At 43.2% G+C, this 17654-nt stretch overlaps 1 protein-coding gene across 11 annotated transcripts in view; it reads left to right on the forward strand.

The window, feature by feature from the left end:
* LOC110488945 (prominin-1-A) overlaps positions 1 to 17654 on the forward strand; it is a 112831-nt gene that overhangs the window by 83920 nt on the left and 11257 nt on the right. For all 11 annotated transcript variants that reach the window (XM_036943101.1, XM_036943092.1, XM_036943095.1 and 8 more), the window contains 7 exons: positions 2317 to 2469; positions 2684 to 2807; positions 3330 to 3433; positions 5638 to 5722; positions 8269 to 8415; positions 11175 to 11246; positions 12214 to 12306. In XM_036943101.1, the coding sequence (XP_036798996.1) occupies positions 2317 to 2469; positions 2684 to 2807; positions 3330 to 3433; positions 5638 to 5722; positions 8269 to 8415; positions 11175 to 11246; positions 12214 to 12306 (778 nt within the window). The remainder of the gene's footprint in view (positions 1 to 2316; positions 2470 to 2683; positions 2808 to 3329; positions 3434 to 5637; positions 5723 to 8268; positions 8416 to 11174; positions 11247 to 12213; positions 12307 to 17654) is intronic.

Raw genomic sequence — 17654 nt, forward strand, 5'->3', positions numbered from 1 at the left:
ATGTTGTTTCCTACCCTCACCACCTGGAGGCGGCCCGTCAGGAAGTCCAGTACCCAGTTGCACAGGGCGGGGTCCAGTCCCAGGGTCTCGAGCTTGATGACGAGTTTGGAGGGTACTATGGTGTTAAATGCTGAGCTGTAGTCGATGAACAGCATTCTCACATAGGTATTCCTCTTGTCCAGATGGGTTAGGGCAGTGTGGTTGCGATTGCGTCGTCTGTGGACCTATTGGGGCGGTAAGCAAATTGGAGTGGGTCTAGGGTGTCAGGTAGGGTGGAGGTGATATGGTCTTTGACTAGTCTCTCAAAGCACTTCATGATGACGGAAGTGAGTGCTACGGGGCAGTAGTCGTTTAGCTCAGTTACCTTAGCTTTCTTGAGAACAGGAACAATGGTGGCCCTCTTGAAGCATGTGGGAACAGCAGACTGGGATAAGGATTGATTGAATATGTCCATTAACACACCAGCGCATGCTCTGAGGACGCGGCTGGGGATACCGTCTGGGCCTGCAGCCTTGCGAGGGTTAACACGTTTAAATGTTTTACTCACGTCGGCTTCAGTGAAGGAAAGTCCGCAGGTTTTGGGTAGCGGGCCATGTCAGTGGCACTCTATTGTCCTCAAAGCGAGCAGGTTGTTTAGTCTGTCTGGGAGCAAGACATCCTGGTCCGCGACGGGGCTGGTTTTCTTTTTGTAATCCGTGCTTGACTGTAGACCCTGCCACATTCCTCTTGTGTCTGAGCCGTTGAATTGCAACTCTACTTTGTCTCTATACTGACGTTTAGCTTGTTTGATTGCCTTGCGAAGGGAATAGCTACACTGTTTGTATTCGGTCATGTTCATGTTTCCGGTCACCTTGCCCTGGTTAAAAGCAGTGGTTCGCGCTTTCAGTTTCGCACGAATGCTGCCATCAATCCACGGTTTCTGGTTGGGGAATGTTTTAATAGTTGCTGTGCGTACAACATCGCCAATGCACTTGCTAATGAACTCACTCACCTAATCAGCGCATTCGTCAATGTTGTTGTTTGACGCAATACGGAACATATCCCAATACACGTGATCGAAGCAATCTTGAAGCGTGGAATCAGATTGGTCGGACCAGCGTTGAACAGACCTGAAAGCGGGAGCTTCCTTTTTTAGTCTCTGTCTATAGGCAGGGAGCAACAAAATGGAGTCGTGGTCAGCTTTTCCGAAAGGAGGGCGGGGGAGGGCCTTATATGTGTCGCGGAAGTTAGAATAACAATGATCCAGGGTTTTTCCAGCCCTGGTAGCACAATCGATATGCTGATAGAATTTAGGGAGTCTTGTTTTCAGATTAGCCTTGTTAAAATCCCCAGCTACAATTTATGCAGCCTCAGGATATGTGGTTTCCAGTTTACATAGAGTCAAATAAAGTTTGTTCAGGGCCATCGATGTGTCTGCTTGGGGGGGAATATATGCGGCTGTGATTAGAATCTAAGTGAGGAATTCTACGTCAGGTGAACAGAAGGACTTGAGTTCCTGTATGTTGTTATGATCACACCACGTCTCGTTAATCATAAGGCATACCCCCCCGCCCCTCTTCTTACCAGAAAGATGTTTGTTTCTGTCGGCGCGATGCGTGAAGAAACCAGCTGGCTGTACCGACTCCGATAGCGTGTCTCGAGTGAGCCATGTTTCCGTGAAGCAAAGAACGTTACAGTCTCTGATGTCTCTGGAATGCTACCCTTGCTCGGATTTCATCAACCTTGTTGTCAAGAGACTGGACATTGGCGAGTAGTATGCTCGGAAGCGGTGCGCGATGTGCCCGTCTCCGGAGCCTGACCAGAAGACCGCTTCGTCTGCCACTTTTTCGGTGTCGTTGTATTGGTTCGCCGGCTGAGATCCGATCCATTGTCCCGAGTGGTGGGCAAAACACAGGATCCGCTTCGGGAAATTAGCATTCCTGGTCGTAATGATGGTGAGTTGACGTTGCTCTTATATCCAGTAGTTCCTCCCGACTGTATGTAATAAAACCTAAGATAACCTGGGGGTAACCAATGTAATAAATAACACGTACTGCATAGTTTCCTAGGAACGCGAAGCGAGACGGCCATCTCTGTCGGCGCCGGAAGAACTCCTGGTTGGTTGCTACTTGTTACAGCACCTTATCCTAATGTAGTGATTTGTTGTTACTTGTTATGGCACCTTATCCTAATGAGGTGGTTGGTTGTTACTTGTTATGGCATCTTATCCTGACATAATGGTTGGTTGTTGCTTGTTATGGCATCTTATCCTAACGTAGTGGTTGGTTGTTACTTGTTATGGTGTACTGGTGTACTGACTCCAGGGTTCCTCTACAGGTGGATTTGCTGTACTGGCCTCTGCTGCATGGTGGTTCTCATCCTGGCCTTCAACTTCCTGGCCATACTGTGTGGCACCATGGGATATGACAAGCACGCCTCCCCCACCACACGGGGCTGTGTCTCCAACACCGGCGGCACCCTTCTCATGGCGTAAGTATTTCTGGCCAACTGGCCGGCTGTCTCTCTGGCTGGCTGGCTGGGTATCTGTTTGTCTGGTTGTGTCTCTGTCTATCTATCTACTATGTCTGTCTATCTATCTATTCTGTCTCTCTGTCTGCCTACACTTTCTGCAGTATATAGAGCACTAAGAGTGTGAGTCTGTAGATTGATTGATTGAATGCTCTATCTATGTGTGTCTCCACAGCGGTGTGGGTTTCAGCTTCCTCTTTTCTTGGATACTGATGGGAGTGGTGACCGCCACCTTCCTGGTCGGAGGCAACGTGGAGAAGCTGGTCTGTGAACCCTTCCACACCAAGGAGCTCTTCAAGGCAAGTTATGATGTGATAACTCTTAAGGTGACAATGTTTAGGTATTGTATGTGGTCCTTCTCTATAATCATGGTCTAGAACTGTATGATGGTCTTACTGTATAATCATGGTCTAGAACTGTGTGATGGTCTTACTGTACAATCATGGTCTAGAACTGTATGATGGTCTTACTGTATAATCATGGTCTAGAACTGTATGATGGCCTTACTGTATAATCATGGTCTAGAACTGTATGATGGTCTTACTGTATAATCATGGTCTAGAAATGTATGATGGTCTTACTGTATAATCATGGTCTAGAACACTATGATGGTCTTACTGTACAATCATGGTCTAGAACTATATGATGGTCTTACTGTACAATCATGGTCTAGAACTATATGATGGTCTTACTGTATAATCATGGTCTAGAACTATATGATGGTCTTACTGTATAATCATGGTCTAGAACTGTATGATGGTCTTACTGTATAATCGTGGTCTAGAACTATATGATGGTCTTACTGGTCATTTGTGTCGAAGGTTTTGGACACTCCTCACCTGGTGAACCCTGAGTGGAGGAACTTCATCCCAGGGTATATGTACAACGACTCAGACCTGGATCTAACAGTGGAGAATTTCTACAGGTAATACTGTATGGATGTAGCACTTACTACTGGGGATTCATTTCTGTGTATTTTAATGATGGCCTATGTTTTACATAGACTGGCTCGTCTATATAAACTCAGCAAAAAAAGAAACGTCCTCTCACTGTAAACTGCGTTTATTTTCAGCAAACTTAACATGTGTAAATATTTGTATGAACATAACAAGATTCAACAACTGAGACATAAGCTGAACAAGTTCCACAGACATGTGACTAACAGATATGGAATAATGTGTCCCTGAACAAAGGGGGATCTGGTGTGGTAAATCTGGTGTGGCCACCAGCTGCATTAAATACTGCAGTGCATCTCCTCCTCATGGACTGCACCAGATTTACAATTTCTTGCTGTGAGAGGTCACCCCACTCTTCCACCAAGGCACCTGCAAGTTCCTGGACATTTTGGGGGGAATGGCCCTAGCCCTCACCCTCCGATCCAACAGGTCCTAGACGTGCTCAATGGGATTGAGATCCAGGCTCTTGACAGAACACTGACATTCCTGTCTTGCAGGAAATCAAGCAATGAACGAGCATGGCTCGTGGCATTGTCATGCTGGAGGGATGTCAGGATGACCCTGCTGGAAGGGTACACAGCGTTGAGATTGCCTGCAATGACAACAAGCTCAGTCCAATGATGCTATGACACACCGCCCCAGACCATGACAGACCCTCCACCTCCAAATCGATCCCGCTCCAGAGTACAGGCCTCTGTGTAACGATCATTCCAATAAATGCGAATCCGACCATCACCCTTAGTAAGACAAAACCGCGACTCGTCAGTGACGAGCACTTTTTGCCAGTCCTGTCTGGTCCAGCGACGGTGGGTTTGTGCCCATAAGCGCCGTTGTTGCCGGTGATGTCTGGTGAGGACCTGCCTTACAACAGGCCTACAAGCCCTCAGTCTAGCCTCTCTCAGCTTATTGCGGACAGTCTGAGCACTGATCGAGGGATTGTGGTTCCTGGTGTAATTCGGGCAGTTGTTGTTGCCATCCTGTACCTGTCCCGCAGGTGTGATGTTCGGATGTACCGATCCTGTGCAGGTGTTGTTACACGTGGTCTGCCACTGCGATAACAATTAGCTGTCCGCCCTGTCTCCCTGTAGCGCTGTCTTAGGCATCTCACAGTACGGACATTGCAATGTATTGCCCTGGCCACATCTGCAGTCCTCATGCCTCCTTGCAGCATGCCTAAGGCACATTCACGCAGATGAGCAGGGACCCTGGGCATCTTTCTTTTGGTGTTTTTCGGAGTCAGTAGAAAGGCCTCTTTAGTGTCCTAAGTTTTCAGAACTGTGACCATAACTGTGACCTTAATTGCCTAAGCTGTTAGTGTCCATTCCACAGGTGCATGTTCATAATTGTTTTATCGTTCATTGAACAAGCATGGGAAACAGTGTTTTAACCCTTTACAATGAAGATCTGTGAAGTTATTTGAATTTTTATGAATTATCTTTGAAAGACAGGGTCCTGAAAAAGGAACGTTTCTTTTTTTGCTGAGTTTAGAATTGAACTTGATTACTTATGGATAGAACTATGTCATAACTCTAGATATTCCTGTTTTGTGGCAGCGTTTGATTTAAATAAATGTCACAGGCTAATGTCTGTGTCAATATTCTACCTCCTCACATTCCATCCGACATTGCTTATAATACATGATGTAAAGGATTGAAACTAGGGAGAGGGATACGTGAATTGCTTAGTGATCTTTTATGCCTCAGATTTCATCAACTTTCATCATCTCTCGATTAGAACAGGCAGCAAAGCTTTGTTCTAAGACCATCACGTTATGTTTCCTTATTTCCTAAAACCACGTGTTTCCTTATAACCACTTGTCGCCTCAGCCACTGCCTAGTCAGGGAGTTAGCCATGACATAGTGTGTACAGACATGACCATTCCTTTACCCTTACTTCACTCTCCCACGTGACCATTGAATGTGTTCAGTTATGTAACTACAAACAATGGACCTAAATGGGAAATATGAGTCATGCATGCTGACTTAATACTTTGTGTTGGATAAGCTTTCTAAAAGTGATTTGAGAGAACACTGCTTATAAAATGACCGGAAGGCAGCGATACAGAGCTGAATAGAGTTACAACTTTATTCACTGGGTGGCAGCAGAGAGAGCTAACTAACCAAGGAATTGAAAGGAATGGAAGTGATAATATTGACATTTCTCTCTCTCTCAGTAATTGCAAAAATAACAGAAGTCTCTACTCTGCCATGCGCCTGGACAAAGTCTTCAATGTCACAACCTTGCTAAACTCCAGCCTGGTCAGTATTCACATGCATTGTGCGGTGTGCACTCACTCACTGTAGGATACTTACTGTGTTCTGCATACCTGCACATGGTAGCACATGGATATAATACGCTGTAGTTACTGTAATCACACCCACACCGAATCAGACCATTTTTTTCAAGTAATTGAGATGTGTTTGATTTTACTTGCCTAAAACAATGTAACCAGTGGAATAGTCCCAAAAGTGTCAACTATGCCTATACTTCACACCGGTCAAGTTAAATCAAGTGTTTAGCTAACACTGCATTTCCACACTCAGATTCATGAGCATTAGCTAACAAAAGGCGTTCTTGCCAAAACAAAAAGCAGGCCAGTGAACTTTAGCATTAGCCAGCCTCCTGGCAAGATTAGCTCGCCTCTTTTATTGAATAGTAAAAAAGGATGGATAGAGCTGGCTAGCATAAATTAGGCTAGGTTAGGGTTAGGGATGGATAGAGCTGGCTAGCATAAATTAGGCTAGGTTAGGGTTAGGGATGGATAGAGCTGGCTAGCATAAATTAGGCTAGGTTAGGGATGGATAGAGCTGGCTAGCATAAATTAGGCTAGGTTAGGGTTAGGGATGGATAGAGCTGTCTAGCATAAATTAGGCTAGGTTAGGGTTAGGGATGGATAGAGCTGGCTAGCATAAATTTAGCTAGGTTACACAAATTAGGAGTTTTTTTATATAGAATAAATACAAAAAGGTTTATGTTATTGACATGTGTTATTTATTTTGTTCTACAGTTTATCTATTGTTTTTCAATGTGGCTCTTAGCTAGTGAGGATTTGTTGTTTTAGCTCGAGCTATATGAGTGTGTAGAAGACAATGGAAAGAAAACAGGCCATCTTAATCTGTACTTTGTATCAATGAATGGGGTTACCTAGGAAGCAGGAAGACCCTCTTTGAATTAAGAGGGGCCTACCCTGTCCCTGGTCTATCGTACCGCTCCACCCCACACCACCACTAAGGAAATAAGTAACAAACCCATCTGTTTACTTAACGCTGAATGACCAAGTAAACAACTTTGTTTTGATCACCATTTTGTTCTAGGCTCTCTAAAATAGTCTTGACCATAGAATTCTATTTCTATGTTCTGGACTCTCGCGGTACCAGACCTCAACACCGAGGTCGAGGCTACTAAAGTAGAGGCTACTAAAGTAGAGGCTACTAAAATAGTCTTGACCATAGAATTCTATTTCTATGTTCTGGACTCTCGCGGTACCAGACCTCAACACCGAGGTCGAGGCTACTAAAGTCGAGCCTACTAAAGTCGAGGCTACTAAAGTCGAGGCTACTAAAGTCGAGCCTACTAAAGTAGAGGCTACTAAAGTAGAGGCTACTAAAGTCGAGACTACTAAAGTCGAGGCTACTAAAGTAGAGGCTACTAAAGTAGAGGCTACTAAAGTAGAGCCTACTAAAGTAGAGGCTACTAAAGTCGAGGCTACTAAAGTCGAGGGTACTAAAGTAGAGGCTACTAAAGTCGAGGCTACTAAAGTAGAGGCTACTAAAGTAGAGGCTACTAAAGTAGAGGCTACTAAAGTAGAGGCTACTAAAGTCGAGGCTACTAAAGTCGAGGACTAAAGTAGAGGCTACTAAAGTAGAGGCTACTAAAGTCGAGGCTACTAAAGTCGAGGCTACTAAAGTCGAGGCTACTAAAGTCGAGGCTACTAAAGTCGAGGCTACTAAAGTAGAGGCTACTAAAGTCGAGGGTACTAAAGTCGAGGCTACTAAAGTAGAGGCTACTAAAGTCAAGGCTACTAAAGTAGAGGCTACTAAAGTCGAGCCTACTAAAGTCGAGGCTACTAAAGTAGAGGCTACTAAAGTCGAGGCTACTAAAGTCGAGGCTACTAAAGTAGAGGCTACTAAAGTCAAGGCTACTAAAGTCGAGTCTACTAAAGTCGAGGCTACTAAAGTCGAGGCTACTAAAGTCGAGGCTACTAAAGTCGAGACTACTAAAGTAGAGGCTACTAAAGTAGAGGCTACTAAAGTCGAGGCTACTAAAGTCGAGGCTACTAAAGTAGAGGCTACTAAAGTCGAGGCTACTAAAGTAGAGGCTACTAAAGTAGAGGCTACTAAAGTCAAGGCTACTAAAGTAGAGGCTACTAAAGTAGAGGCTACTAAAGTCAAGGCTACTAAAGTAGAGGCTACTAAAGTCGAGTCTACTAAAGTAGAGGCTACTAAAGTCGAGGCTACTAAAATAGTGTTGGAAAACAAACCATTTGCACAAATGCAAACACACATTTTGTCTCTTGTAACAACCATGTGCAATGAAGATTGGTGTAAACAAACAGATTTGCGCCTGTAACTTGAAGGGTACCTACATAAGGAATTCATAACACATTCGTAACCCATCCATTACATATGAAATGTAACTAGGCTCCCTTTCTGTTTCCAGTACAACAAGGTGGTGGTGAGGATGTTTGAATGTGTAAAATTGACATACGGGCTTCATAAACCCACATTTGTTACCAATATATACCACATTCATAGCTATTGCTTATCTTTATCGATGTAGCTGACAATTCTCCTTGTGTTTCCAGTACACCAAGGAAGTGGCGAAGATGTTTGACAGTGTGAAGATTGACCTGAGAGGTATCGTCCTGCTGGAGTCTGAGGGGAAACAGAGCCTCATTGACTTCTCTGAGACTGGCATCGCGGAGATCAACTATGCAGCATATCTGGCGGAGGTAGAGTACTGGCATTGAGGGGAAATCTCAATCTAAAAATACTTTCTCCCCTGGTCACCTATCGTTAATTTCTATAGTTTAAAGTGACTTCCTCTACTCCACTCCTCTCCTTATCTCAATAGTTTAAAGTGTCCTCCTCTCCTTATCTCAATAGTTTAAAGTGTCCTCCTCTCCTTATCTCAATAGTCCAAAGTGTCCTTGTCTCTCTCCTCTTCTCTCTTTCGTCTTAATAGCCTACTTTGGCTTCCTCTCCCTCATCTCAAGCCACTGTAGACTTTTCAGATATACCTTCAAAAGACACACTAGTATACTTGTATGACACATCACTAAAGATAGTTTAATTTCAAAGATGAGATACCACGATGGATTTAGGATATGCTTCTGTTATGGCTAACCAGAGTCTTCCTGAGTACTTCCTGGGGTTTTCCTGATTTCTTTCCGGGGTCCTACCGAGGTCTTCCCGGGGTCTTCCTGGGGTCTTCCTGAGGTCTTTATGAAGTCTTCCAAGGGTTTTCCTAGGGTATACACTACCGGTCAAAAGTTTTGGAACACCTACTCATTCAAGGGTTTTTCTTTATTTTTACTATTTTATTATTATTTTAGAATAATATATGAAATAACACATATGGAATCATATAGTAACCAGAAAAGTGTTAAACAAATCAAAATATATTTGAGATTCTTCAAATAGCCACCTTTTGCCTTGATAACAGATTTGCACACTCTTGGCATTCTCTCAACCCACTTCAATAGGTAGTCACTTGGAATGCATTTCAATTAAACAGGTGTGCCTTGTTAAAAGTTAATTTGTGGAAATTATTTTATTCTTAATGCGTTTGAGCCAATCAGTTGTCTTGTGACAAGGTAGTGGGTATACAGAAGATAGCCCTATTTGGTAAAAGCCCAAGACCATATTATGGCAAGAACATCTCAAATCACCCAAGAGAAAAGACAGTCAATCATTACTTTGAAATGAAAAGGTCAGTCAATACGGAAGATTTCTTTCATCACATTCCCAGTGGCTCAGAAGTGTACCTACACTCAATTAGTATTTGGTAGCATTGCCTTTAAATTGTTTGACTTTGGCTCAAACGTTTTGGGTAGCCTTCCATAATCTTCACACAATAAGTTGGGTGAATTTTGGCCCATTCCTCCTGACAGAGCTGGTGTAACTGAGTCAGGTTTGTAGCCCTCCTTGCTCGCATACGCTTTTTCAGTTCTGCCTCAAATTTCTATAAGTTTGAGGCCAGGGCTTTGTGATGGCCACTCCAATACCTTGACTTTGTTGTCCTTAAGCCATTTTGTCACAACTTTGGAAGTATGCTTGGGGTCATTGTCCATATGGAGGACCCAACTTCCTGACTGATGTCTTGAGATATTGCTTCAATATAATCCACATAATTTTCCATCCTCCTGATGCCATCTATTTTGTGAAGTGCACCAGTCCCTCCTGCAACAAAGCACCCCCACAACATGATGCTGACACCCCCGTGCTTCACGGTTGGGATGGTGTTCTTCGGCTTGCAAGCCTCCCCCTTTTTTCCTCCAAAAATAACGATGGTCATTATGGACAAACAGTTCTATTTTTGTTTCATCAGACCAGAGGACATTTCTCCAAAACGTACGATCTTTGTCCCCATGTGCAGTTGCAAACCTTGGTCTGGCTTTTTTTATGGCGGTTTTGGAGCAGTGGCTTCTTCCTTGCTGAGCGGCCTTTCAGGTTATGTCGATATAGGACTCGTTTTACTGTGGATATAGATACTTTTGTACCTGTTTCCTCCAGCATCTTCACAAGGTCCTTTGCTTTTGTTCTGGGATTGATTTGCACTTTTCACACCAAAGTACTTCATCTCTAGGAGACAGAACGCTTCTCCTTCCTGAGTAGTATGACGGCTGAGTGATCCCATGGTGTTTATACTTGCGTACTATTGTTTGTACAGATGAACGTGGTACCTTCAGGCGTTTGGAAATTGCTCCCAAGGATGAACCAGACTTGTGGAGGTCTACAATTTTTTTTCCAGAGGTCTTTGTTGATTTCTTTTGATTTTCCCATGATGTCAAGCAAAGAGGCACTGAGTTTAAAGGTAGTCCTTGAAATACATCCACAGGTACACCTCCAATTGACTCAAATGATGTAAATTAGCCTATCAGAAGCTTCTAAAGCCATGACATAATTTTCTGGCATTTTCCAAGCTGTTTAAAGGCACAGTCAACTCAGTGTATGTAAACTTTTGACCCACTGGAATTGTAATACAGTGAATTATAAGTGAAATAATCTGTCTGTAAACAATTGTTGGAAAAATTACTTGTGTCATGAACAAAGTAGATGTCCTAACCGACTTGCCAAAACTATAGTTTGTTAACAAGAAATTTGTGGATTGGTTGAAAAACGAGTTTGAATGACTCCAACCTAAGTGTATGTAAACTTCTGACTTCAACTGTACGTCTTCTCTATCAGAATCTGTTGAATGTGGGAGAACATGAAGTTTTCTATGGAACATGATCGTCTTATGGCCTCTTATTGCAGCTTGTATAACTCTTTACTTAAAACCGACAACTATAATGTTTTATGACTTGTTATAAGCCTCTATGAGACTTTATAGTGTGATATTATAAGGCTTATAAAGGTTACTGTTGTTATGTCTCTATGTGCACAGTTGCACAACTGTTATTATAAGATGACAAGTCTTATGACAAGTCTTATAATGCATTATAGCACCATCATAATACATTATAATCCTATTTATGTTCATTTGCAGGTCAACAAAGGGGTGACTCTGGTGGACTTATTGTCATACGCCAATGAGCTTGAGGCACAGACGGACCTTATGGTGAGAACAACATATGACCAACCGTCCAATAAAAACCTCATACTGAAAAAACAACACGGCTCCAACCAACCACACAATGTTTTCTCAGTGTACTAGTAGATTGAGGCTTTATTTACACCACGATCCAAGACAGGGAGACAATGGAATGGGAGTTCAGATCTAAAACTATGTGAAAGCTCCGCGTGTCTTCATCAACTGCATAACCTTGCGGCGGTTTGCTATCGACACACACACACACACACACACACACACACTTAAGCAGTCTCTGAAATCACTTTTTAATGTTCTGCCTTGCCTTTAAGGGTTGGAAGCTCACACAAGCTCCCCATTCATGGCCCAAAATGTTGGGCCAACTCTGGGTCCTCCACCACTTGCCATGGGCTCGGAGGCAGTGGAGCCAGTTTAAAGTGGTCTTCTGTGGGGTGATATGTGCCCCTCCCTGTCCCCCCCTAGTATTCATCTGGTGCCCATCTGTCCTGGTGCCCCATGTTCTGTTGGCATTGAGAGCACACACACGGTGGACACTGAGAATGGTTCACCCGTATATAGATAATTTAAATGACTTGATTCTACATGTAATTCTATGGGTTCAATATGTAGTTTTTATGCTGAATTACATTCATTGATTAAGGCAGTCTCTTATACTAAGTGGTTTGCTGTGTGTAGGCCTGTGTACTATAGAGTTTTACACAGATTGCACATTGCTCTAAATATTTGTAAATGTATACATTCTGTACATGAATGTATGTCTAGGGACTCTGGACAATGGTGACCCTGGTAGTGACCCCACTCTCTGCAGGTGTCTCAGGGGCAGTTTGGATATGCAATAAACACATTTCTGTGACACATTTGTACAAGGAACACCCACAAGTGTGTAACAGGACAAATATTAGCACCCCCCAAATTAATAATGATTATTACCTCTTTGTATGTGTGTCTGAACCTCTGTCTATGTGTGTGTCCTTAGCCCAAAGGGCCCCTCCAGACCTCTCTGAAGGGCCACGCCAACAGTCTCCGTCAGATCCACAGTCAGCTGGTCATCCCTATGGAGCAGGCCATGGTAATCAACTATCTTCAATCATTATTTTTTAGGTTAACATCCATGCCTGGGCCCATCAGTGTTCAGCTTCACCTGACTGGCAGAAATGGCCACGGCCATGCGCTACCCTCTTAGAAGAAAAGGTGCTATATCTAGAACCTAAAAGGGCTCTTCAGCTGACCTCATAAGATAACGTGTGTGTGTGTGTGTGTGTGTGTGTGTGTGTGTGTGTGTGTGTGTGTGTGTGTGTGTGTGTGTGTGTGTGTGTGTGTGTGTGTGTGTGTGTGTGTGTGTGTACAAATGTGTACATACATGCTTGTGTGTGTGTATGTTCTCTGAACTTTACATGCGAGAGGAACACGTCATTGCCAGACATCGATGCAACCTCAGTGAAGCTTTCATCTCTCACTCAAAGCCTCTAGAATACAGAGCTAGACCAGGGCTCTCCAACCTTATTCCTGGAGAGATACTCTCCTGTAGGTTCTAACTCCAACCACGTTCCTGGAGAGATACTCTCCTGTAGGTTAACTCCATTGGTTGCATTGTGCCTTGCAAACCAAACCAAGTGCAGCATATCTGACATACAGTGCATTCAGAAAATATTCAGACCTCTTGATTTTTTCCACATTTTGTTATGTTACAGCCTTATTCTAAAATGGCTTAAAAAAATAAAACATCTCATCAATCTAAACACAATGCCACATAATGACAAAGCAAAAACAGGTTTTTAGAAATGTTTGCACAAACTTTAATATCAAATTTACGTAACTATTCAGACCATTTACTCAGTACTCAGTATGACGCTACAAGCTTGGCACCTATATTTGGGGAGTTTCTCCCATTCTCTGTAGATCCTCTCAAGCTCTGTCAAGTTGGATGGGGAGCGTCGGTGCACAGCTATTTTCAGGTCTTTCCCAGAGATGTTCGGTTGGGTTCAAGTTGGGCTCTGGCTGGGCCACACAAGGACATTCAGAGACTTGTCCTGAAGCCAGTCCTGCGTTGTCTTGACTGTGTGCTTAGGGTCGTTGTCTTGTTGAAAGGTGAACCTTCTCCCCCAGTGTGAGGTCCTGAGTGCTCTGGAGCAGGTTTCAATCAAGGATCTCACTGTACTTTGCTCCTTTCATCTTTCCCTGGATCCTGACTCTGAAAAACATCCCCACAGCATGATGCTGAAACCATCATGCTTCACCGTAGTAGACATGGTGCCAGGTTTCCTCCGGATGTGACGCTTGGCATTCAGGACAAAGAGTTCAATCTTGGTTTCATCAGACGAGAGAATCTTATTTCTCATGGTCTGAGAGTCCTTTAGGGGCCTTTTGGCAAACTCCAAGTGGGCGGTCATGTGCCTTTTACAGAGGAGTGGCTTCCGTCTGGCCACTCTACCATAAATGCCTGATTGATGGAGTGCTGTAAAGATGGTTGTCCTTCTGGAAGGTTCTCCCATCTCCACAGCGGAACTCTAGTGCCCTGTCAGAGTGACCATTGAGTTCTTGGTCACCTCCCTGACCAAGGCCCTTCTCCCTCGATTGCTCTCAGTTTGGCAGGGTGGCCAGCTCAACAAAGAGTCTTGGTGGTTCCAAACTTTTTCCAATTAAGAATGATGGAGGCCAGTGTTCTTGGAGACCTTCAATGCTGCAGACATTTTTTGGTACCCTTCCCAGATCTGTGCCTCGACACAATACTGTCTCGGCGCTCTACTGACAATTCCTTCGACCTCATGCCTTGGTTTTTTTTCTCTCACATGTACTGTCAACTGTGGGACCTTATATAGACAAGTGTGTGTATCATGTCCAATCAATTTAATTTACCACAGGTGGACTCCAATTAAGTTGTAGAAACAACTCAAGGATGATCAATGGAAATGCACCTGAGCTCAATTTCGACTCTCATAGCAAAGGGTCTGAATACTTAAGTAAATAAGCTATTTCTGTTTTACATTTTTAATACATTTGCAAACATTTCTAAAAACCTATTTTCACTTTGTCATTATATAGGGGAATTGTTTGTAGCTTTTTATTTAATACATTTTAGAACAAGGCTGTAACTTAACAAAATGTTGAAAAAGTCATGGTGTCTCAATACTTCCCGAAGGCACTATGCATATGTATACATTCACCAGGACAAATCAATCATATCTTTAGCTATACCTCACACCTATATTTGGCTCCTTAAAAGACATACTGTATACATACACTACCGGTCAAAAGTTTTAGAACACCTACTCATTCAAGGGTTTTTCAAAACTATGAAATGACACATGGAATCATGTAGTAACCAAAAAAGTGTTCAACAAATCAAAATATATTTTATATTTGAGTTTCTTGAAATATCCATCCTTTGCCTTGATGACAGCTTTGCACACTCTTGGCATTCTCTCAACCAGCTTCATAAGGTGTAATGCATTTCAATTAACAGGTGTGCCTTGTTAAAAGTTAATTTGTGGAATTTATTTTCTTCTTAATGCATTTGAGCCAATCAGTTGTGTTGTGACAAGGTAGGGGGAGTATACAGAAGATAGCCCTATTTAAAGACCAAGTCCATATAATGTCAAGAACAGCTCAAATAAACAAAGAAAAACAACAGTACATCATTACATTAAGACATGAAGGTCAGTCAATATGGAACATTTCAAGATATTTGAAAGTTTCTTCAAGTGCAATCGCAAAAACATCAAGTGCTATGGTGAAACTGGCTGTCGTGAGGACCGACACAGGAATGGAAGACCCAGAGTTACCTCTGCTGCAGAGAATAAGTTAATTAGAATTCCCAGCCTCAGAAATTGCAACCCAAATCAATGCTTCACAGAGTTCAAGTAACAGAAGTAACAGATCTCAACATCAACTGTTCAGAGGAGACTGTGTGAAATGAGGTCTTCATGGTTGATTTGCTGCAAAGAAACCACTACTAAAGGACACTGATAATAAGAAGAGACTTGCTTGGGCCAAGAAACACGAGCAATGGATATTAGACCGGTGGAAATTTGTCTTTGGTCTTAGGTCTAGAGTCCAAATTGGAGAATTTTGGTCGAGCCCCGTGTCTTTCTTTGTGAGACGAAAAGTAGGTGAACGGATGGTCTCCGCATGTGTATTTCCCACCGTAAAGCATGGAGGAGGAGGTGTGATGGTGTGGGGATGCTTACACTGTCTGTGATTTATTTAGAATTCAGGGCACATTTAACCAGCATGGCTAGCACAGCATTCTGCAACGATATGCCATCCCATCTGGTTTGGGCTTAGTGGGGTATCATTTGTTTTTTGATAGGACAATGACCCAACACACCTCCAGGCAGTGTAAGGGCTATTTGACCAAGAAGGAGAGTGATGGAGTGCTGCATCAGATGACCTGACCTCCACAATCCCCCGACCTCAACACAATTTAGATGGTTTGGGATGAGTCGGACCGCAGAGTGAAGGAAAAGCAGCCAACAAGCATATGTGGAAACTCCTTCAAGTGTCACGCCCTGACCACAGAGAGCCTTTTTATTCTCTATTTTGGTTAGGTCGGGGTGTGACTATGGTGGATAATCTAGGTTGTTTTATTTCTATGTTGGCCTGGTATGGTTCCCAATCAGAGGCAGCTGTTTATTGTTGTCTCTGATTGGGGATCATATTTAGGCAGCCATTTCCCCACTGTGTTTTGTGGGATCTTGTTTATGTGTAGTTGCCTGTGAGCACTCCATAGCTCCATAGTATTGTTTGCTCTTAATTGTTTTTTTGTGCAGTTCACTTCAAATAAAATATGTCGAACTGATTTCACGCTGCGCCTTGGTCCGAATGTGATTACGACGATTGTGACATCAAGACTGTTGGAAAAGCATTCGTCATGAAGCTGGTTGAGAGAATGGCCAAGAGTGTGCAAAGCTGCCATCAAGGCAAAGGGTGACTATTTGAATATATTTTGATTTAACACTTTTTTGGTTTCTACATGATTGTAGTAAAAATAAAGAAAACCCCTTGAATGAGTAGGAGTTCTTAAACTTTTGACCGGTAGTGTACAGTCGTGGCCAAAAGTTTTGAGAATGACACAAATATACATTTTCACAAAGTTTGCTGCTTCAGTGTCTTTAGATATTTTTGTCAGATGTTACTATGGAATACTTAAGTATAATTACAAGCATTTCATAAGTGTCAAAGGCTTTCATTGAAAATTACATGAGTCCATTTTTTCAGTGTTGACCCTTCTTTTTCAAGACCTCTGCAATCTGCCCTGGCATGCTGTCAATTAACTTCTGGGCCACATCCTGACTGATGGCAGCCTATTGTTGCATAATCAATGCTTGGAGTTTGTCAGAATTTGTGGGTTTTTGTTTGTCCACCCGCCTCTTAAGGATTGACCACAAGTTCTCAATGGGATTAAAGTCTGGGGAGTTTCCTGGCCATGGACACAAAATATCGATGTTTTGTTCCCCGAGCCACTTAGTTAGCACTTTTGCCTTATGGCAAGGTGCTCCATCATGCTGGAAAAGGCATTGTTCGTCACCAAATTGTTCCTGGATGGTTGGGAGAAGTTGCTCTCGGAGGATGTGTTGGTACCATTCTTTATTCATGGCTGTGTTCTTAGGCAAAATTGTCAGTGAGCCCACTCCCTTGGCTGAGAAGAAACCCCACACATGAATGATCTCAGGATACTTTACTGTTGGCATGACACAGGACTGATGGTAGTGCTCACCTTGTCTTCTCTGGACAAGATTTTTTCGGGATGCCCCAAACAATCGGAAAGGGGATTCATCAGAGAAAATGACTTTACCCCAGTCCTCAGCAGTCCAATCCCTGTACCTTTTGCAGAATATCAGTCTGTCCCTGTTGTTTTTCCTTGAGAGAAGTGGCTTCTTTGCTGCCCTTCTTGACACCAGGCCATCCTGCAAAAGTCTTCGCCTCACTGTGCGTGCAGATGCACTCACACTTGCCTGCTGTCATTCCTGAGCCTGCTGTCATTCCAAGCTCTGTACTGGTGGTGCCCCGATCCCACAGCTGAATCAACTTTAGGAGACGGTCCTGGCGCTTGCTGGACTTTCTTGGGCGCCTTGAAGCCTTCTTCACAACAATTGAACTGCTCTCCTTGAAGTTATTGATGATCCGATAAATGGTTGATTTAGGTGCAATCTTACTGGCAGCAATATCCTTGCCTGTGAAGCCCTTTTTGTGCAAAGCAATGATGGCGGCACGTGTTTCCTTGCAGGCAACCATGGAATGAGGAAGAACAATGATTCCAAGCACCACCCTCCTTTTTAAGCTTCCAGTCTGTTATTTGAACTCAATCAGCATAACAGAGTGATCTCATTAACACACATGTGTTAATGAGAGAATCACTGACATGATGTCAGCTGGTCCTTTTGTGGCAGGGCTGAAATGCAGTGGAAATGTTTTTGG

This window comes from Oncorhynchus mykiss, chromosome 14 (assembly GCF_013265735.2).
Source record: "Oncorhynchus mykiss isolate Arlee chromosome 14, USDA_OmykA_1.1, whole genome shotgun sequence".
Taxonomy (NCBI): domain Eukaryota; kingdom Metazoa; phylum Chordata; class Actinopteri; order Salmoniformes; family Salmonidae; genus Oncorhynchus; species Oncorhynchus mykiss.